Here is a 22,814-nt window from a genome sequence, read left to right as displayed (position 1 = left end):
GCCCAGGGATGCAGCAGGGTGCTGGTCAGCAACGCCTCCCGGGGGCCTGGCGGACCTAGTTCCAACGCGAGGCCAGCTCAGGTCACTTGGAAGACCAGCCCCAGTCCCTTGAGAGGCTCTCAGGACCGCCTCCCCCACCGCACTCTCACGCCGGTCTGCCACTGTCCGTGGGGTAATAGCACCCAAAGGAGCTCAGCCCGGCCCAGAGGCGTTCTGTGAAAGGCTAGAGAAAGCTTGGAAGACGTGGCTCATTGAACTCTACCCATAGACCACCTCCATTAAAATGTTCTCTCTGCTCCGGGGGAGGCTGGTGCTGCTTGGACGTCACCGTTAAATTACAAACATGATTTCTGTCCAGTGACATCAGCAGTGTGGCCAGGTTTGGCAGCTCGGGCCGGGGCCAGCCACTGGGGAAGGAAAGGATCTGTCCCTCACCTCCCGCTCTCTGACCCCAACCCCATCCCTGCCCCCTCAGTACTTAGCTTGTTTGTTGGGGGCCCTGGGTATCTCCTGGCCCCGCCTCCTCCGTTCTCCTAGAAACTGTCCCCACCTGTGTTCCCTGGTAGCCATAAATAGAGTTAACCATTTCATGGCCGGTGCTAATGACCTCATTAGCTTCCTGCCCCAATGGGGCTCCTGAATCGTAAAACCCGTGTGACACCTGCCCCTGGGGTCGAAGCCCTAACAGTGGGATTTCAAGCAGTGCCATAAACGGGAGGTCAGGGAGACCTGGGCACAACAGTCTGGGTGGAGGAAAGTGGGGGCCCGTGCAGGCAAAGCGGCCATCCGTTCTCCTTCCGGGGCTGATTGGCTGGGTGGGGAAGGGAGTGAATGGTTAACTTCTGGCATCTGATGCCATCCGGAGGACGGGCCTGGGTGAGCACCCCCTCCCAGCGTAGGAGGGGCAGAAGTTGCTGGAACTGGAGATCCGGGTTGGAAAGGGAAGTGAAGAATGTTGCAGGAGATTCTCTCAAACTGTATTGACGACCAAACAACACCTGGGCCTCAGAAGCTCCGGGGTGGAACCTGGGCAGGTGTGTGCGGAAGTAACTTCACAGGTGATTGTTTCGCATGCTGGTTCAAAACCCTGGACAGAAGGAGCCCTAAGTCCACGCTGCTCAGTCAGGTACAGACACATCGCCTGAGCATCCTGGGAAAATGCAGATTTCCTCACCAGGAGGTCAGGGGCGGGGCCTGGACCTCCCCATCTCTAACCAGCTTCTCAGTGTCCTCGATGCCGAGATTTAGTGCGCTGAGCAGACGGCCTTAGAGAAGCGGTTCTGAAATTCACCCTGGAGGTTTTGAAAACAACCCATGGGAATAATCCATGCCCGCATTTCTAATTCTCTCCAGGCGGTTCTGCTGCACAGAGGCTTGGAGAACCAGACATCAATGTGCTCTGACATAAGCACCTGGGAACATTTAGCTCAGGGGGGAAGCTTGCCTTGTGGGGCCCAGCCTTCCCGTCCTTTCTGGGTTGGCCATAGTCCCTGAGAAGTTCAGCAGGCTGCAGTCACTCACGACGTGGGCACACGGGCCCGTGGCAAGGTCCTTGAGGGCCGAGCTATTGCTTGAGCCAAATCAAGCTCAGAACTGGAAGCAACTAACAAAGAAGGTGCTGTGGGCCATCAAAAGCAATTGTCTCCCCTCCCACAGGACATGGAGGTAACTGCAGAGAAACTGGAATATGTTTTAAATGCTGTGCTGCGAAAGAGTAAGTACTCATACCCACCACCCATCGGGGACCCCAGGGCTCCTATGGAGGGGACGTGTGACCTGTGACTGCATACCTCCTGGCTCCCCTCCAGCTCTCCCAGGTTCCCTGCTTTCCAGGGCTGGCCTTAGGTAGACTTTAAAAATAGCTTTTGTTGTTTCTTTCCTGATTACAAAAACGAAGCCAGTTATGGCAGAAAATTCTAAAATAGTCAGAAAAGCCCCAAGACAATGACCAAAGCCACCAATAATCAACTGCCCATAAATAACCACTGTTAAGATACGTGTGTGTATCTTCATGTATGTGTCGTCCGTATCTCTCAGTGTGTGGATATATGTGCACACACATAATCGTCATTAAATTATAGATCCAATTTTTATTGATTTATTTTTTTTTAATGTTTATTTATTTTTGAAAGAGAGAGAGAGAGACAGAGCGCGAGTGGGGAAGGGGGCAGAGAGAGAGGGGGACACAGAATCTGAAGCAGGCTCCGGGCTCTGAGCTGTCAGCGCAGATGCGGGGCTTGAACTCGTGAACCTCGAGATCATGACCTGAGCCGAAGTCGGATGCTCAACCGACTCAGCCACCCAGGCGCCCCTTGACAATTTTATTTTTTAATGTCACAGCTTTGAGATATAATTCACCTACTATACCATTCGCCCCCCATGGGTTTTAGGATGTTCGGAAAATTGTGCAACCACCACCAAGTTTAGAACGTCCCATCACTCCAAGAAGAAACCCTGTACCCAGTAGCTGTCACTCCCCATCGCCCCCATCCCATGGCAACCACCTATCTACTTTCTGTCTCTATTAGGCTGGCCTATTCTGGACTTTTCATATAAAAAGAATCATGTGGGACGCCTGGGTGGCTCAGTCGGTTAAGCATCTGACGACTCTTGATCTCAGCTCAGGCCTTGATCTGAGGGTCGTGAGTTCAAGCCCCGTGTTGGGCTCCACTATGGGCATGAAGGCTACTTAGGAAAAAAAAAAAATCATGTAATAGGGAGTCCTTTTTCATGGGCTTCTTTACTTAGCATAACATTCACAAAATCTATCCACGTTGTAGTATTTACCAGGATCACTGCATCCCTTTTTGTCGCCAGATAATGTTTCATTGTAAGAATATACCAGGTGTCGTTTATTCCTCACGGGGAGACATTTGCATTGTTGCCCCTTTCCGTTCTAAATGTTTGCCATTATTAATGACCAAATGATAAAAAAAAAGAAAATCTTAATTTGTAATTCTTTGCTTGGGAGTCTTAAAACTAGGATAAAGAATGGAAAGACATTCCCATTTTTAAGGCATCTTTTTTATATTTAGCAAATTTTCCTCACAAAGGGCCCTGTCAGTTTCCACTGTCACCAGCATCCCGGGAGTGACCACGTGTCCCCCTCACCAGCCCCAGATCTGACCACACCATAGGACTTCCAGCAGCTGGAAATAGGTTTATCTTATCATATGTCGCATGAATTCTGCTTTCGTGTGTGATTTCAGAAAAGGACGTCAAATTCAAGAAGCTCAGCCTGATTTCCTGTAAAAACATCATTTCTCTAATGGACGTATCCTTCCAAATTCATGGGCAGAAATAGCTGTGCTTTCCTGCGGTGCGGACCTTTCTAGAATGTGGCCTCCTTCACGGGTAGGATAGGCGTCTCCTCGGGGAACAACCCAAGATGGCCGCCCCTAGAATTGGAACCGAGTCAAGAGGCCTGAACTGGCCAGTGGGGGGAAGGTTTTGAAGGGACTTGGGGATCTTGTTACCACTTTGGGGTCCCCTCTAAGAGAATAAAGGGAATTTTTTTTATAATGTGCTTTTTCGAGCCTTCTGGTGCCCTCCCCATCTCACCCCTGCAGTTTTCATTCTTCAGAGATGCATGGTTTGTAATTAAGCCGCCTCCCTAAGAGCCCTGGATCTGTGTCCCCAGTCCCCCGGGGCCAGCCCCTTGCCCCTTCATCTCTGGAGTCCTACGAGGCAGCGGGTTGAAACCCGGCTCACCTGCCTTCTTCCCTTCCTTCCTTAATGCTCTCGGCACAGACCAGCGGCAACGGGAAGCTGGAGTTCGCGGAGTTCAAAGTGTTCTGGGACAAGCTGCAGAAGTGGACAGTAAGTAACCCGGCCGGGGCCTGGCCTCTGGGGATTGCGCGGGCCTAGAGCAGGAGGGGGTTCTAAACGGTCAAGGTGCTGCCGGCCAGGAGAGGGCAGAAGGGAAGTAATTATGGTGGAATTTCCATTCCCAAGATCACGTCTCAGGCTTAGCAAAGTACCACAGCGCTGGCGCCCAAATTGAAAAGGGAAATCACAGGGACCGGCCTGTTTTGAAGGCCTCGCCCGACCCTGTGAGGAGTCTGTCCTCCCGCGCGGGCTGTCGCTGGCTGGCGCCCCTGGGTGCCCTCTGGTTCTCAATGCCTCTGTCCTCCCTGTAGAACCTGTTCCTTCAGTTCGATGCTGACAAGTCTGGCACCATGTCCTCCTATGAGCTGCGGACTGCCCTGAAAGCCACAGGTAAAGAAAAGCCTAGAAAAGACTAGAAGCCACTTGCTTCTGGTGCTCTAGAGGGTGGCCAGTCTTTAACCTGAGTTCATGCTTCTTTTTTTTTTTTTTTTAATTTTTTTTTAATGTTTATTTATTTTTGAGACAGAGACAGACAGAGCATGAATGGGGGAGGGTCAGAGAGAGAGGGAGACACAGAACCCGAAGCGGGCTCCGGGCTCCGAGCTGTCGACACAGAGCCCCACGCGGGGCTCGAACTCACGAACCGTGAGATCGTGACCTGAGCCGAAGTCGGAGGCTCACCCGACTGAGCCACCCAGGCGCCCCTGAGTTCATGCTTCTTAAGAGCACAGCCCTGTCAGTGCCGGAGGCAGGCCTCGGGCTCAGGACTCGCTCCCGCACACCGGGACCCGTGTTTTAAACTGCTGTGCAATATTGGAGTCTTTCAAATGTACCCACTAGGGCTGAACTTAGCCTCACCCCCTCTCTCAGCCTCTGGCCGAGCTTCCTGGCCAAGCGGGGGTACGTGTGGCCCTTTGGTGGCAGGCCGTGGTGCTTCCAAGCCTCTAATTGCACTCTAGGACGGTGATTATCATGGATGATCCCATGGTTGGGGGTCAGGGAGGAGCTCACAGATTTCCTCTGCCATCTGCCACCCTGTCCCTGGCTTTGTCACCAGCAGACTGAATCCAAACCAGATGATTCAGTCCTAACATCTACGAGCTCCCTACACAAAGGACGGGATCCAGGAGGCGTCTCTCATCCCCCCGCAGTCCCCACCATGGCAGTCTGAGTGTCTGGGGTTGGCCGTCCTTTGCACGTAGCCGTGGCCTTGAGGCCACTGCAGCCCACAGCCCCTGCCAAGCTGCGTGGTGCTTCTCACAGAGCATGCCTCACAGACAGGCCCCCCCGGGCCCTGCCAGAGTTCTTAATGTGGTTCCCTCCCAGGTAAACCAAACATCCAGAAACATCGTCAGCTAGTGGAGACACGCAGTGTCTGAGGACGGCCGCCCCCCGCTGGGCCTGAGAACCCGCACTTTGCGGACAGAGCGCCCGCGGGGCCCGGCCTTTGACCGGCTGGGGTCTCCTCGCTCTTGCCCGCAGGCTTCCAGCTGAGCGGTCGCCTCCTGCAGCTGATTGTCCTCAGGTACACAGACGAGAACCTCCAGCTGGGCTTTGATGACTTCCTCAACTGCCTGGTCCGGCTGGAGAACGCGAGCCGTGAGTGTCGTCGGGGCTGCGCCCCCTGGGCCCCCAGGAGGGGGGCCACGACCCCTGGGCTCCCTTCCAGGAGCTGGTGAGAGATAACCTGCCAGAAATCCTGGCGAGGACAGGCCACAGACGGCTGTCATCGTGTGATCTCTGCGCTGCGTGTGGTTAACTGAGGGGTGGGGGTGGGGGCGTCTTCGTGCACGACCTGTGGGTTATGGGCCCAGCACATTTCCGCTTGCTAAGAGCCATTCTCCTCGCATGCTTTCACAGTGTCCTCGTGGGAGGACAGGGCCATGGGTGGGGGGGGGGGGGGGGGCTCCTGCCTCTTTTCTGAGGAAGGCCCCATCTGAGGTCAAATCTATCACAGCACACAGAACCAGGGGAGTCCCTCCCCTTCTCCCTCTCCCTCCGTCCCCCTCCCTCCACCCTACCTTTGTGTCTTGTACTCAACATTGTCTTGTCCAAACACTTGTCTGAACGCTGACCCAGTTATCCCAGACAAGAGTCGTTACCTCAAGAGATTATGTGCAGGGGGTCCTTAGGGCTTACAGTTTCTCGTCACACTGTCACAAAGTTGAAGCTGAAAGAAACGCATCCGGGGGCTTGTAACCCAGGACCGGGGTGGCTGTCAGGGTTGGGGGAGGGGAGCGAAATGCGCTGGCGCACAGGGCCCCGCACCCCTGAGGAGACCCACGCTTGGTTTAATACTTTGACGTCGCCATCTGGAATTTTAATCATTTTTGTACAGGGGGCCCCACGTTTCCATTTTGCGCTGGGCCCCACAGATCAGGGCCCCGTTCTGCTTGGCATTTTCTAAAGGGTGCTCGCTTAGGTGACTTCAAGGCACTCGTTAAACCAAGGCAGGGTCCGTGCTCCTCGGTTCTAGGGCGCTGGGGCTCCCCCCTCGGCTTCTTTTGTGCCACTTGGGTCACAGGTGATTCCCTGCTGAAGCCTGTCTCCACCAGGCTGTCATCCCTGGGAGGGCTGGGCTTAGGAGACAAGCAAGACACTTCTGCTGGCTGATCGTGGTGCTTTGAGAGAGGCAAGCAGGTCTTTGGCCTTGTACGCCAAGCCGGGAGGTTGTGCCTTCTGTAGGCGGTCACCAGCAGCTGGTAAGAGGTGCATTTTAGGAAGGCGCCTCCTGAAAGATGGTCACTTAGTACAATTACGCGGTGGCCAAAACCGACCTAAAAATGATGAGACTTGGTAGCTTCTCTTCTCTCAACTGCCCCTGTCCTGAGTCCCCTTGGGCCGATCCTTCCCAGCAAGGGGTGCTCAACGTGTTCTTACAACAGAGGACTATTAGGGGGAAGGTATGGTTGCCCCAACACCCTCTACTCCGGGATCCTCACGTTAGATTCACCACCTGGAGACCGTTTTTAAAATATCAAGGCTAGGGTTTTACCCCAGGATCATTTAAACTTTTTACTCTAGAAATTTTTACTCATACATAGGTAGAAAGAAGGACAATCGGTCCCCATGTGCCCTGCACCAGTGTTTCCAAACTTTGCCACCCACTACAAAGCCCCTCCCCGCCCCCGGGGAAGGGCTAGCATTTTTTGATGACCTGGGAGTGTGTGTGTGTGGCGGGGGGACGGGCACAATAGGAGAAGGGGGTTAAAAGAAAAAATAATGTTTTGTGATGACCAGGCTGCCCGGGAGGCCAACTGAATAGAATCCGGGGGGTGACACACAGTGTCAGTATTTATAAAAATTCCCCCAGGGAGTTCTAGGGCCTTATACCAGCCTCAGCAACGATCGTTCTGCTGATCTTTCAGACGTCCTTCTAACGCATCCTTTTTTCCTGAATTATTTAATAACAGACCTCAGAAATTGAGTCCCTTCCCCTGTCGATATCTCTGACAGGCAGGCTCTCAGCGAGCCCTCAACCTCATCTAAGACCTGGCCCCTGCTCAACTTCCGCAGGCCGTCTTTCCACGTTGGCTTGCCAGTCTCGGGATGTACCCAACTGCATTGGGCTGTCGGGCCCTGTCTGTTTTGCTCTAGGACAGCCACCCTTCCCCCCCCTTTTGTATTTCTCAAGTTCCCGGGTGACTCTCAGGGGAAGCCAGGGTTGAGTGGCTTGGCCACTTTGACTAAGATGGGGAGACTGAGGCCCAGAGAGGAAAGTAACCCCCAGGCTATTCAGCGCGTTAGCCATGGCGTCTAGCGTAGAGGGCTCTCTGTCCTACCTTTGCTCCTATGTGTGGGAACAGCTGGGGTCTCATGTTCTTGTGAGGGGCTCATGGAGGCTGAACGGCTCTCAAGACTCAGGCAAAACTTCACGTACGTGCGTTCTTTCTCTGGGGAGGAGGTCCGTAGATTGCAGGGGATCGGTAGCTCCCCAAAAAGTTAGCACAGGGGAGATGTTTGGGGCCCGGGAGCTGGCCGGCTGACTGGCACATTGTAGATGACAACAGGTGCCACCCAATGGTAAGGCCACCAGCTCTGCCATCCCAGGAATTCAAGAGCCTCCCCCAGGCGCGAGAGATCCCCGCGGAGTCAGCCTAAGTCTGGCCTGCTGTTCTAGAAGACCCGTGCTCACCACCAGATGGAGCAGTTCCTCCACCAGCAGCCCGGCAGGCCCCAAGGTCACAGGAAACCCTTGAACCTGTTGAAGGAACCGTCCCCACAATGATACCTTTCTCATGTCTCTCCCCGTTAGGGGTGTTCCAGGCGCTCAGTACAAAGAACAAGGAGTTCATTCATCTCAACATAAACGAGGTACGAACCGGCCAGCACGAGGCAGAGCCCATGCTGTGTAAACGCTTGCTGAATGCGCGACTGAATGTGAAGTTTACACTGAGCCACGGGGGCAGTGACAACAGTAAACCTACTAATATGTTTAGGGACCCGTCGGTGAGCAGTCCATGCGATCATTGCCATAGCCCTGTGAGCTAAGGATTCATAGCATCCCCGTTTTGCAGAAGTGGAAACTGAGGCATAAAGAGCTTAATCACCTGAACAGAGTGAGCCAGCAAACCTTGACTGCTTCTCTGCCTTCTGCCATACGGGTTCCTCAGCCTGTCTGCCTTCTAGCCTCCAATTTGTTCACTCCCCTTGCTCATGCTGTCCTGCGGGTCTCATGATTCTATGCACACGCGCGCACACACCTCAAAAACCCTGAGAAAGACACAGCTTGTGCCAGTGACAGGGGCTGACCACAGCCAAAGCGATGGAGGGCAGAACACGGGTCAGAGTTTCAGAGGCTCGGAAGGGGCGCGCCAGGTGTAGACAGCCCTCTCCCCGCTGCCCAGAGCGTGGTCTGCCGACCCGCAGCGTGGGCATTACCGAGGCAAGCTGGTTAGGAACAGCAGAGTGCCACGTGGGGACTACAGCCCACAGGACTGCCATAAGCCCCCGAGTTGCTAAAAGACACCATTTTCACTATTCTCGCCACAAAAAAGACATGACCATTACGTGACCTAAAAGGGGTGTTCGCTAACGCCACCGTGATAATCCCACTGCAATATATAAGCGTATCCAATCAACACGTTGTACGTCCTCCACTCACACGGTGTTCCATGTCAGTTATATGTGGCCAAAATAAATAAAACTAACAAAAAATTAGAAATAAGAAATGCAGAGGACCAAGCCCCACCCCCGACCTGCTGAGTCAGATCTTGTTTTAGGAGGATCCCCAGGGATTCCTACACGTACTAAGGTTTGCGAGTGCTGGCTGGTCATCCTCCTGCCCCAAGGCAGGGAGGGAGAAAATTATGGAGCGCTTTCCTCCAATGGTTCCCACGATTTTTATTTCCCATTATTTTCCTTTCTCTCCCCGTGTCTTCTGGTCCAGCTCTGTCTTCCCTTGAACTTAACAGTAGCAAAGGAGGCAGCCTGTGTCTCCTTCCCATCCTTGGGCCCTTTCCCCTCCCCTCCCTCTTTCACATTCACACCAGAGACACCGGCTCCTTTCCAAATTCAACAGCAACTTTGGATTTGGGTTGCATTTTACTGACTATCAAGATGAAGAGGTTGATGGCCGTGTGGGCCGTGCTTTGACGCATTCACCTGCCCTGTGCCTCAGTGTCACCATTTGCAGAGAGATCAAGGCCTCAGCCTGAGGATTCCAAAGAAAGATGTGCGTACTCACCCTGTGCCTATCACACAAGAGGGACTCCTAGACAGATTTCTCAGTTTCGTCAGGGTTTGGCCTCTGTTAAGCCAGGGACACTTTCCGCCTGTCCCCAGCGTGGGGGGAGAGTGGGCAGGTGTGGTACTCAATACCCTCTTAGCCAAAGGCCTCGAAGCCAAAGGCCACCAGAAGCATGATAGAAGCATCCCACTGCCTCAGCGTCAAGGTGTCATTTCCTTTTCTTTTCTTTTTTTTTTTTTTTAAATTTTTTTTTTCAACGTTTATTTATTTTTGGGACAGAGAGAGACAAAGCATGAACGGGGGAGGGGCAGAGAGAGGGAGACACAGAATCGGAAACAGGCTCCAGGCTCTGAGCCATCAGCCCATAGCCTGACGCGGGGCTTGAACTCACGGACCGTGAGATCGTGACCTGGCTGAAGTCGGACGCTTAACCGACTGCGCCACCCAGGCGCCCCGCAAGGTGTCATTTCCAAACCGAGCATCCACAGGTGTGGGGGCTGGAACGAGCTCTCTGTCCTGTCTGCCCTCCCCTTGGCAGACCCAAGCCGTCTTGTGTAAGTTCCCGCCCCCGGCCCCTTGTTCACCTCCAAGACAACAGGGAGATGTTGAAGATCTTTGAGTCTTCTCCCTCTCTCTCCCTTCAAGCCCATCATCCTCAACTCTGGCTGCACATTAGCATCACCTGGGGGAGATTTCAAAACCCCAGTGGCTTGGCCATGACCCAGATCAAATAAGTCCAAATCTCTTGGGGTGGGGCACAAGCATTGATACATTTTTTTAGAGGGTGGGGGAGGGAGAGAGACAGAGAGGATGGGAGAGGGGCAGAGGGAGAGGGAGACAGAATCTTAAGTAGGCTCTACACTCAGCACGGAGCCTAAGGTGGGGCTCGATCCCAGAGCCCTAGGACCATGACCTGAGCTAAAGTCAAGAGTCAGATGCTTAACCGACCGAGCCACCCAGGCATGCCCAAGCATTGATATTTTTTAAATTCCCCAATGAGTCCAATATACGGTCAAGTTCAAGAGCCACAATTGGGACCCCCCCCCCCCCACCGCCCCATCTACCTAGGTAACAATGGATCCTTGCCCCGCCTGGGTTGGCCCCACCCACAGTTACTCTGCTAAAAGAGCCTGTGCGTCATCCTTCACCCAGCCGCCTTCCCTGACCCTGGCCTCGGCACGTGCCGTGCCCAGGAAGAGGGGCAGAGAGGAGAGAAAACAACGTCCCACACAAGCACGGTCCCCCATGTCACCATGCTGTGATAGGAAAGCTGGGGTGGGGGGCGGGGAGGCAGAGGCAGGATGGAGGAAATGAGAATTGCATGCAACTTCTCCACCAGCTCACTTGTAAAGAGCCCGGATGCTGAGCCCGCAGCCTCCACATGATGGAGGACCACCTGTGTCCTCACCGCGAGGGGGGCCCTCGTCAAAGAGGAAACGGCTGAGGAGCCTCAGGAAGGCTGTCTGCTTTGCCAGGAGAAAGCACACTTCCCTCTCTCTCTCACCGTCTGCACTTGACTTGAGCCAATTCAGAACTCAGGACCTCTGGGAAAACAAAGTGCTGAGGATTCTTTTTTTTTTTTTTTTTTTTTTTAATATTTCATGTCGAAGCAGAAGTCCATACTCGCAGGCAAGGCAATCGCATAGCAGAGTTGTCATGGACTCAACAAGCCAGTGCTGGCGGGGACCTAGAGGGATAACCAGCCCTTCTCTTTCTTTCTCCTTTTCGTTCCCAGTTCATCAAGCTGACAATGAACATCTGAGGCTTCCCTGGCAAGGACGCACTCTGTCCGGCTGAGTCTTGACTTCTGGACCACGAACTTCAGAATGTTTCTTGGTGTAGAGCTCTCCTCTCATGACCCAACCTTCTCCTCCCCCCGCCCCACCATCTTGATCTTGGAAGAATGAAATGGACACAGCTCTGACCTCGGATTTTATGCTATTTCTCTGTACAATCACTTCCCGAAGATGGCTGGTGCCTTACCTTCAGGTTCAGGCATTCCCCCTTCCTTCTCCACCTCTTCCCACTACTAATTATCCAAAGTGTAACTCGGTGCATAGAACCCTGGCTTCAACGGAGCATCCATCATTATACTCAAACATCCGACACAGGACAATGTTTTGGTTTTTGTTTTGTTTTGTTTTGTTTTTAAGCTTATTTATTTTGAGAGAGAGAATGTGTGTGCATGCACGAGTGGGGAAGGGGCAGAGAGAAAGGGAGAGCAGGCTCCACCCTGTCAGTGCAGAGCCTGATGCGGGGCTTGAACTCACAAACCCTGAGATCATGACCTGAGCCGAAATCGAGAGTCAGACACTTAACCAACTGAGCCACCCAGGCACCACAGGACAATGTTTTTGTAAGTACGTTGGGGCCTGAGATGAGAAGGGAAAGGTGTGATGTCATAATTGAGCATTTTCTTCATCCTAGGTGTGTTTGCTTACTGGGGGCAAACATCAGGGAATTCCGGATGCTTACTTGTAGGAGTGGAACAACACGAAAATCTCTATTTCCTCCTCCAAGAGGTGGTAACTAATTCTCCATCCAGTCCAGACACTCTTTGTGTCTAAAGCTTTTGGGTCAGAAACGCCAAAGGCAATGTTATTTCTTCTTGGGAGTCCAGATTCAGGTCAGACTGGATTGCATTCATTTCCACCATGATGGGGGAATAACAGAGTGGAGAAGCCTCGTTTTAGCTCCCTGACCCTGCATAGGAAAATCCCACCAAACTGGATCATGGAAAATAACATGATAAGATGTTGCCTCAGTAAATGCTAGGTCTCGCTTTCTTATTTATATACCTGTGGCAGGTGAGGTGGCATGGAAGGGTGTTCAGAGAGGGAAGGAGGAAGCATGGTTGGGATGGACATGAAGGTAGAAACAAAACCTCATCAAGAGCCCTGCCCCCTGGCTGAAGGTGTCAGGGCAACACGGTCTTCTCTCTCGCTTCCCAACCCTTCCCTGAGCTCACCCAGCAATGGATGCAGGACAGGAGCGACGTGCAACAGCCATATTTTCTAGTTTCTGCACTTGATCGTTGACACATTGAGGCCTTGCTGACCCTGGGGGGACTGCCCCTCTCGGGGCTAGTCAATTCCCAGAGAGAGCAAACAACTTGCATTGACAAGCCACCCAATCCAGAGCCCACACCCCAACCATCTCCTCTATGGGGCTTTCACACTCCAGGCCTCTACCCACCACCCCCCCCCGCCCTAATCACCACGGGGCCAGGTGCCATACAAGTAGGGGCACCCCTATGCCCCAGAGCCTGCTGAAATTACTCTGCTTCACTCATTCTTCCCATGGAAACCACAGTTAAGACTCTTGCCCATGTTTTCCTCTTGCTCCCTCCACTTCCTGAGCAACCCCGGGGGGTCTCTGTATGGTCCTACATGGCAGGGCCCCTCCTCTTGGGATCTGTGAGTATAACAAATTACCTTTTCAACAGCAACTGTCTCCTGATCTGCTGGCCTCACACCACATGATAACTCGAATGTGTCAGGAGAAATGAACAGCACTACAAATGGTATCTGTGGGCAAAGACAGAAGACTATACATATATGTTTTCTCTTTTCTAAACCTCTTTTCTCTTTTCTCTTAATTTTGTTAAAAGACGTAAGATTATATAAAATGATAATTATAACACTATATCCTTGGGTTTATAGCATTCTTGGAGATATAATAATTACACAAAAGAAATGGAGGAAATTGAGATATATTGAAACAATATTGCTATATTTTACTGAAATTAAGCAAGTATTAACCCAAGGTAGATGGTATAAGTTATATGTGTATCTTAATCTGTAAAGCAACCTCTAAGAAAATAACAAAAATGAAGTAAAGCAACAGAGGAATTGAAATGGTATACCTAGAAAAAAGTTGTTTAGCACAAAAGCAGTAAGGGGGAACATATTTTAAAAATGAGGAATAGAAAACAAAATGGCAGACCGAAATCCAACCACATCAATAATCATATTAAATATAAATGGATAAACACTATAATCAAAAGGCAGTGATTATCAGAATGGATTAAAAAAATAAGATTCAATGGCTACTGTCTACATGAGACACACTTCACACAAAAAGACACAAATAGGTTAGAAGTAAAATGATGAGGAAGGTATACCAGGCCAATGGTAGCCATAAGAGACCCAGAGTGATTATATTACTATCAAACAAAATTAACTTCCAGAAAAAAGTATTTCTAAAGACAAGGAAGGATATTGCATGATCATAAAGTGTGAATACATTAGGAATATATAACAATTATAAACGTAACACTACCTAACAGTAGAGGCTCAAAATTTATGAAGCAAAAATCCATAGAATTGAAAGAATAGACAGTCTAACAATTAGATATTTCAATATCCCACTTCAGTAATTGATAGAACAGCTAGACAGAAAATCAGCAAAGATGCAGACGCTTAAATAACACTACCAAGCAACTTGACTAATAGACATTTTAGAGCACTCTATCTAAAATAAACACACATTTTTTTTTCAGAAGCAGATGGAACATTCTCCAGGTTACATCATATACTAGGCAATCAAACAAGTTTCCATGCATGTAGGTAATACTCCATACTAAGAGAATAAAGGACAAAAGCTTCATGATCATCTTAACATTTGCAGAAAAATCTCCAACAAAATCCAACATCATTCATGATCAAAACTCTTGAAAGACTGAGAGTAAAAGGAAACCTTCTCAACTTTATAAAAGGCAGTTAAAAGAAACCCACAACTGTCATACTTACTGGTAAGAGCCATGGTAAAAGGCTGAATCCTTTCCCCCAAAGATCAGGAATAAGGCAAAGATATCAGTGCTCACCATTTCTGTTCAACACTACACTAGAGGTTCTACCCAGTGTAACAGAGGCAAGAAAAAGCCATTAAATGCAAACAGACTGTAAAGGAAGGAGTAAACCTATTGACAGATTCATAGATGACCTGAATCTGTGCACAACAAAAATTCCTGAATATTGTGCATAAAATCTACCTAAAGAACAAAGTAAGAATACTTACTCTGCTTGATTTCAAAACTTAGTATGAGCTATAGTAATCAATAGAGTATGGTTTTGGCTTAAAGACAAACATGCAGATAAATTGAGCAGAAGTCAGGAAATAAACGCCTCCATTTATAGTCAACTGATTTTTTACAAAGGTGCCAAATCAATTCGATGGAGGAAAGGATAGTCTTTTCAACAAATGGGACTGGGATGATTGAATATCCATATAGCTATATACAAAAACAAAAACAGTCATGTCATACCATATACAGGAATCGACTCAAAATGTGTCATACCTAAATGTAAGAACTGAAATGATCAATTTTTTAAAACAAAACATAGGAGTCATTCTTTGTGATCTTAAATTAGGCAAAGCTTTCTTAGATATGGCACCAAAAGCACAATTCATAAAAGAAAACTTTGGTAAATTAGACTTCATTGGAATTAAAATATTTGCTTTTCAAAAGACACCATTATAATAATAAAAAGAAAAGCCACAAACTGGAAGAAAATATTTGCAAATCAGACGTCTGACAAATGATTCGTTTCCAGAATATGTAAGGAACTACAACTCAATAGGGAAACAACCTGATTTTCTAATTTTTTTAAATATTTCTTTCTTTTTGAGAGAGGGTGGGGGAGGGGCAGAGAAGGGGGCACAGAAACCAAAGCAGGCTCCAGGCTCCGAGCTGTCAGCACAGAGCCCGATAAGAGGCTCAAACTCATGAACAGTGAGATCGTGACCTGAGCTGACATTAGACGCTTAACCAACTGGGCCACCCAGGTGCGCTCCCCTTTTTAAAAAATTTTTTTTAATGTAAACAACCCAATTTTCTAAATGGGCTAAGATTTCACCAGACCTTTCTCTGAAGAAGATACGCCAATAGAAATAAGCACATGAAAAGATGCTGAATGTCACCAGTCATTAATGAAATGCACACATTGTCACATTGAAGCCATAGTGGGATACCACACAGACCCACTGGAATGGTTATCATGAAAAAGACTGACAACACCCAGTGCTGGTGAAGATGTATAGAAACTGCAACCCTCATCCATTGCTGGGGGGAAAGTAATGTACCATTACTTGAAAAACAGTTGGGTTTCCTTTAAAAGTTAAACACATACTTACCATGTACATCAGCAAATCCACTCTCAATGACCTACCTAAGAAAAATGAAAATACATGATACACACACAAGACTTGTATATGATGCTCCGTAGAAGATTTATTTATAAAGCCGGAAAGAAAAATGAACCCAACCCATAACTGGGGAATAGCTTAACAAAATTCATCACAATGAAATGTAAATATTGTAAAATAAACTGTTGATATAGGCTTTTTCAATTTCGCATGTGCATAAAGCTCTTTTGAAAGGCAAATCCCTAGAGACAAAAAACAGATCTGCAGTCGCTGGGGGGCTAGAAACGGAAGTGAGGATTCACCTAGAAACGGAAGTGAGGATTCACGGAATAGCATGAGAACAGTGTGGGGTGATGGAAATATTCTAAAATTGGATCGTGGCGATGGTTGTGAAACTCTACACATTTACTAAGGAGCATGTGTTTGTACTCTTACAGTGGGTGCGTTTTGTGATGTTTAAATTATACCTCAAGAGGGGCGCCTGGGTGGCCCAGGTCATTCAGCATCTGACTCTTGATTTCAGATCAGATCATGACACCAGAGCGGTGGGATCAGCCCCGAGTCAGGCTCCACGCTGATCGTGGACCCTGCTTAAGATTCTCTCTCTCTCTCTGCCTCTACCCCTCCCCTGCTCGCATGCACACGCACGGTCTCTCACTCTCTCTCTATATATAAATAATAAACAATAAAATAATAAATAAATAAATAAATAAATACCTCGATAAAGCCTTTAGTAAAAAGTACATGATCTGTGAGACCAGAGAGAGACGTGAAAGAGAGCACAAGCAGATAAATAATAGTGAATTAATTACCATCGACCTCAGTGACTGGTTTCTGTTAATTCAGGCAAAATGATAATGCGTGTTCGTGTTTTTTTCTTAGTTTCAAGAATACTTGCTTTCACTCATCTTTGATGGGGCGGGAGTTCTTAGGGCGGTAGCCATCAGTTTCACAAAGCACAGTTTGAGCTGAGTTTGAGCACATTTAAGTAGGCTCATCTGTCCGTTAATTTCCAACTTTTGAATAGTAGAGACATCAGCTTGGTTGAGTGAAATAGGTATATTTCCAGACAGGTCCCCACTCCTTCCCTGACTGCGAGGGTGATACCCCAAATCATTAACAACCACATGGACATTTGCTTGGACCCCCGTGTTCAGTGGATTCAGCTTCACATTGCTCATCTGAACCTTGGACAAGACATTTTAATTACTGTATGGAGAGTGTGTTTCTTGACCTCCAATGCCAGCGGATTTATTTCCTGGGGAAGACCAGTGACGGCAAGAGGCCCACCCGACTTCTCATCCAGGGTCGGGGATGAATGAGACCTAGTCTTTGAATGACAATGAAAGACAAAAATCAGGTTGCTTTCTGGGGCACCCGGGTAGTTCAGTCAGTCAAGCGTCTGACGCTTGATTTCGGCTCAGGTCATGATCTCACGGTTCGTGAGTTCGAGCCCCGCGTCAGGCTCTGTGCCGATAGCGTGATTCTCTCTCCTCTCTCTCTGCCCCTCCCCCTGCTCACACACTCTCTCTCAAAAATAAATTAATTCATTTAAAGAAAAAAAGAAGATTGTTTTCTGATTTCACCCTACTCATTCAAAATATCAAGTCATACTTTACAAAGAGCTCATTTAATGCTCAGACAACCCTACACATTTGGTTTTCTCATCCCCGTGAAACAGATTTTTAAACAGCCCAAACCGGGCAGCTGAGAGTGATGAACACAATCCTGACTGCTCCCTGTTTGAGCAGAAGCTGAATAAAGATATTCAAGTCCTGGCTGGAGGAAGTGGAGTCCTTCTCAACCTTGAGATTCTACCATGCTATCAAGTAACCTGAAAATTATTCATTCTTATAATAGTATAAATGACTAATGACACTTAAAAGTTATTAGCATCTTGGGGCACCTGGGTGGTTCGGTCGGTTAAGCGTCCCGCTCTTGGTTTCAGCTCAGGTCATTCATTATTCATGGCTCGTGAGTTTGAGCCCCACATCAGGCTCCGTGCTGACAGTGCAGAGCCTGTTTGGCATTCTCTCTCTCTCTCTCTCTCTCTCTCTCTCTCTCTCAAAAATAAATAAGTAAACTTGTAAAGCAAGTATTGACATTTTGAAGCACCATGAGAGCTTTAAGCTTAAGGAGTGATGTTCCTCGGTGAGATTTCAGGTCCAGAGAGGAGGATACATATTATCATGCAGCGAGGACTTCCTCCCCTGTGTGCAAGCAGCTGCCTGCTGACCTGGGCCAGCTTTGCACACGAAGGGTGGCTGTGCCCCGAGTATTTTAACTCTGCTGGACGCAAAGTCTACAATGGCTGATGGACTGAAATTCCTGTACGTGACAGCAGTGTTTGATGCGTTGTAAGCCCTCAATAAAGGACAACGTAAGGGGACGGGGCGGGGGGGGATTCTCTAAATAAAGACGTGCATGGACTCTGAGGGAGACCTCAGAGAGCAGAGCTGACCTACCTCCCCACTGTCTCTGCTCACAGGGCTGCCCGCACCCCCTCCCCCCCCCCCCCAGCCCTGACATCAATTGCAGCCCTGTGGTCACATGCAAAGAGCTGCACGCAACCCAGAGAGTGAAAATCTTTTCCCATAGGTCCTTAGACCAAACCCCTCAGACCCTACCGGGAGGGAGCTGCGGTCCAGAGACACCAGTATCTGAAACGCTCCAGGCTCTTCTCTGCCCTGCCCTGTGTGGAGCCACGCAGTGCCCTGAGGTGCCGGGGCTTCAGAAAGTACCAGAGCAGGACGCCGATTGGCACGAGTCCTGGGGTCAGCGGTGCCAGCTCGACTCAGTACTCCAGATCATTCATGGTAACAAAGCACCATTCTACGGCCAGCCAAGACGGCCTGCCAAGTGCCAGTGTGGGGGCTGTGGGGGCACCACAGCTGTGAGTCAGCAGGAGGCTGTGCTTGCCACTGATGCTCGCCTGGGGCACTTTCCCAGCCCCGCAGTGCCTTTCTGGAAGGAGACAAAGAGCCGAGGGGACAAGAGAGGGAGAGGGAGTGCGTGAGAGAAATACAGATAGGAGAGAGAGACTAAGAGACTCTTCCGCCATCCCCGAATGGTGGCCCTGGATGGAAGAACACAGCCCAGTGATGTTCTCAAGGAGGAGCTCTCTCTGTGCACCACCCACAGAACTCCGCCAGGAGGGAAATCGCTCTTTCCGGGGGCAGGCCGCTGAACCACGTGGAACAAATGTAGGATCATGTGACGCAATGGCACTGGATTTAAAATCTGGAGACCTGTATTCTAGTCTGCAGTTCACCTCCAGCTAGCTGTGTGATTCTAACCCTATCACTCAGCTTCTCTGGGCTGCCTTGCCCTGGGCAATTATGTGATTCCTTCTCTAACTCTGGGGCTTTGAAGGCAAGTCACATGTGGCTCAGTCCTGGTCCAATGGGGTGGGTGGAGACGCTGGTAGGATGCAGATGAGGTGGGGCCGGTCAGCCTGAGACTTCACTGATCTGATTTTCCGACAAAGCCCAGCGTTCGGAGAAAGAAGGAGACCGTCCAGAGGAGTCTCTCCGGGCCACATCAGGACCTGGCTTCTAGGAAGTTCTCTGTCCTCCTCCTTCCTTTCAGCATGTCAACATGCTCCTCGGTCTTCCAAACTCATCAGAAGCCAACCATCCATATGATTTAGCTTCCTCTGTCGGCCCTCGCAGTTGACCTTCTAGGTTCTGCAAAGACAGTCGGCCACCCAGAAGGTCTCCCCTGTGCTCACTTCTCAACACACTGCTGGAAGGAGTTTCCTCCTCCCACCACTGTGCTGGCACCTGTGCTGGGACAGCGCCAGCCCCGGGGACACCGGGGTCTTTCTCCTGCGGGAGGTCTCTGCAGCACCGGAGGCTCCCGGCCATGCCTCCTTTATGAACCCACTCCTTCGCTCTGGGCACAGTTACCCTCTGGCTTTCCCCTGCCTTCCCGGCCACCCTTGCCAGTCCCACCGTGCTCTTCTCCTCTGTTTGGACTTGAACATTGGTGTCTTTGGCACTCAGTACTTTCATCCCACTCTGCACACACTTCATGTTGTGTGCTCATGGATTCCGTCACCATTTCTGCACCCAGCCCCGTGTCCCCTTCCCGGCCTCTCCTGAGCTCCTCCACAGCATACTGCGGAGCAGAATCGTGTCTGCATGTGCCCCCACCCAGCTCCCAACTATGACAGGTGCTCTGTGACCCTCCTGCTTCAAATACAGTCAGGCCTCCTCCTTGCTCCCGGGAAAACGCCCAGAACTCAGTAGGGCCCTGCTCACCTCTCAGCGTGTTCTCGGGACACAGCCCGGAGCCGGGTTGCTGTCCTCTCGCTTGGAACCATCCCCCAGCCTAGCTGGATCACAGTACTGCCTCTACTGTGCGTGCACTCCTGCCCACTGTGGGTGTCCCCTGTAGACCAGGAATGACCTACCGGCGGGGACGGGGTCAAGTCCTACCCACCTCTGTGTTCCCCCAAGTGCCCAGCACAGCTTCTGGCCCACGTTCATGTTTGGGCCTTCTGTCTCTAAAGCGTGTGGACCACAAGCAGGGAGGAAAGGAAATCGGACCCAAAATACGTGTTCCTTAGATCCCTTTGCTCGGTCACAATAGGCTTCGCTTTTGTGGATACACGAAGGGCGTCCTGAGCATCTGTCTGCTAGCACGCGATACCAGCTCTCTTTGCTCAAAGAGCATGCACGGTGTTCTGCTCCAAGGGGTGGCAGGATGCCTTCCAGATACAAGACACTTCGAGCGCACAGGGTGGCCTTTGCTGAAGCAAGGAGCACGATGGTGAAAACCGTCGATAGAAAACAGATGCCAGTCCCTTTTTCTAAACAAAAGGGTCATCGTGCCGTCCACGGAACGTGCATGCTGTGTTCAATAATTACAAGTTTTTAAAAATCACCCTCTCCAAGCAGCATTCAGTTGGTTGGTTGAAAGTCCCGGGCAAAGTCAGAAAAGAGTCCCACAGAAACCTTGTCCCACGTTTATCTCTATTATTGCATTTGGTAGAAATATATAAAAGTCAGTCTGTTTTTTGCAAAGCCGATATTTCTTTTGCCAGTAGCTGGCCACAGTATCTGCAGAAACAGAACGTCCTTGAGCCAGAAGCACAGGGACATATGTCGCCGTGGATGGCATCATTATCACAGGGCGTTACGCACAATAATAATTCATGGGGCTCTTGCCGAGCTGTTCCAAGGCTTCTTATGAGCCTTGACATTTCTAAAACCCATTCCAAAATTTGATTTATTTATTTATTTTTAAATGTTTTATTTATTTTTGAGAGAGAGAGCATGAGCAGGGGAGGGGCAGAGAGAGAAGGAGAGGGAGACAGGATCTGAAGCGGGCTCTGCGCTGACAACAGCGAGTCCGACGTGGGGCTCAAACTCACCAACGATGAGATCATAACCTGAGCTGAAGTCCGATGCCCCACAATCCCAGACGCCCCCTATCCCAATATTTTTAGGGGTTCCTGGGTGGCTCAGCCAGTTGGGCGTCTGACTTCAGCTCGCGGTTCATGAGTTTGAGCCCCACATCAGGCTGTCTGCTGTCATCTCGGGGCCTGCTTGGGATCCTCTCTCTCCCTCTCTCTGTGCCCCTCCCCTCTCTCAAAAATAAACAAACATTTAAAAGAAAAACTGTTAGGGTGCCTGTGTGATTCAGTCGGTTAAGTATCTGACTTCGGCTCAGGTCACGGTCTCACAGTTTGTGGGTTCAACGCTGCTGCATCAGGCTCTGTGCTGATGGCTCAGAGCCTGGAGCCTGCTTCAGATTCTATGTCTCCCTCTCTCTCTCTCTGCCCCTCCTCTGCTTGTGCTCTCCCTCTCTCTCAAAAACAAATAAATAGGAGCTCCTGGGTGGCTCAGTCGGTTAAGCATCTGACTTTGGCTCAGGTTGTGATCTTGCAGTTTGTGGGTTTGAACCCCGCATCGGGCTCTGTGCTGATGGCTCAGAGCCTGGAGCCTGCTTCAGATTCTGTGTCTCCTACTCTCTCTGACCCTCCCCTGCTTGTGCTCTGTCTCTTTCTCTCTCTCTCTCAAAAACAAACATTAAAAAAAAATTCTTTTAAAGAAAAGACGGGGCGCCTGGGTGGCGCAGTCGGTTAAGCGTCCGACTTCAGCCAGGTCACGATCTCACGGTCCGTGAGTTGGAGCCCCGTGTCAGGCTCTGGGCTGATGGCTCATGATGGCTCAGAGCCTGGAACCTGTTTCCGATTCTGTGTCTCCCTCTCTCTCTCTGACCCTCCCCCGTTCATGCTCTGTCTCTCTCTGTCCCAAAAATAAATAAACGTTGAAAAAAAAAATTTTTTTAAAGAAAAGAAAAACTGCTAGTTAAAAAAAAAAAGAAAGAAAGAAATGAAATCTTAAGGTGCTGAGGGAGAAAGGGGAAAACAGATACTGAGTGTCAAAAGGAAAACCAAGTTTGTCTCCCAACAGCTCTTTGTCACTATAACATACTTCCTCGTCCTTTCTCAGGAATTGTGTGTGCTAGGCCTGAGAAATCATGAGCCAAAAAAACCTCACTTATTCTTCTCAATGACAGCAGCGTATCTTAAAGCAAAATGGACCCTCATAAAAGCATAAATAAATAAATACTCTTATTACTCAATAAAAGATACTGAGCATCGTCGAAGGTGGGTGACAGCCAAAATGAAACGCAGGAGAAGGTCCCAATTGCCTTGTTATTCGTGAATGAGCTGCCTTGATCATTCTATCCGAGGGGTTGTTTTCTCCCATAAAATTCGGAAATAAAATTCTAGCGTTTCCATAAGTGGATGGAAATGGAAGGAGAGAATTGCAGAAATGGTGGCCCCCCCTAAGTCAGGAAACCTCCAGGGGCCCGCTGCAGTCTTAGCGTGAGCTGACCTAAGAGACGAAGGTCAAGGGAGCAAACGGCTCTAGGACGGTATCAAAGGATCGCATTGCCTGCTACTAAGGACACGGCGACCCTGGTTTGACTCAGCCTCAGTATAAACTCAGAGCCAGGATCCACAGGAGGTAGAATTACCCCTAGAAACTAATGAGAAACATGTTTCCATAAGTCTTGACGGAGATACACGGGTTTCGAACTGTGCCCGACCATAGACCACAGGCGGAGCGAAAGAGGCACTTAGGTCCAGGGCAGGATGACCCGGCGCCCACGGGATGACTCTCAGACATCTGGG

General features: G+C 49.9%; 1 protein-coding gene across 4 annotated transcripts in view; it reads left to right on the top strand.

Moving 5' to 3' along the window:
- The window catches only part of CAPN9 (calpain 9), a 45,893-nt gene extending 34,258 nt beyond the window's left edge, over positions 1-11,635 (top strand). Inside the window, exons 14-20 of one of the 4 annotated variants that reach the window (XM_045437394.1) lie at positions 1,657-1,714; positions 3,210-3,274; positions 3,751-3,819; positions 4,140-4,218; positions 5,311-5,427; positions 8,084-8,142; positions 11,253-11,635. In XM_045437394.1, coding sequence (XP_045293350.1) covers positions 1,657-1,714; positions 3,210-3,274; positions 3,751-3,819; positions 4,140-4,218; positions 5,311-5,427; positions 8,084-8,142; positions 11,253-11,279 — 474 coding nt within the window. In that variant the 3' untranslated portion in view covers positions 11,280-11,635. Of the gene's footprint in view, positions 1-1,656; positions 1,715-3,209; positions 3,355-3,750; positions 3,820-4,139; positions 4,219-5,310; positions 5,428-8,083; positions 8,143-11,252 lie in introns of those variants that run through there. The other 3 variants (XM_045437395.1, XR_006701431.1, XM_045437396.1) reach the window with 3 other exon arrangements.
- Positions 11,636-22,814: the final 11,179 nt, after the last annotated feature.

The sequence above is a fragment of the Leopardus geoffroyi genome, chromosome D2, assembly GCF_018350155.1.
Source record: "Leopardus geoffroyi isolate Oge1 chromosome D2, O.geoffroyi_Oge1_pat1.0, whole genome shotgun sequence".
Classification (NCBI taxonomy): domain Eukaryota; kingdom Metazoa; phylum Chordata; class Mammalia; order Carnivora; family Felidae; genus Leopardus; species Leopardus geoffroyi.
Note: the sequence above shows the minus strand (reverse complement) of the source record. Positions and strands in the feature narration are given on the sequence as shown.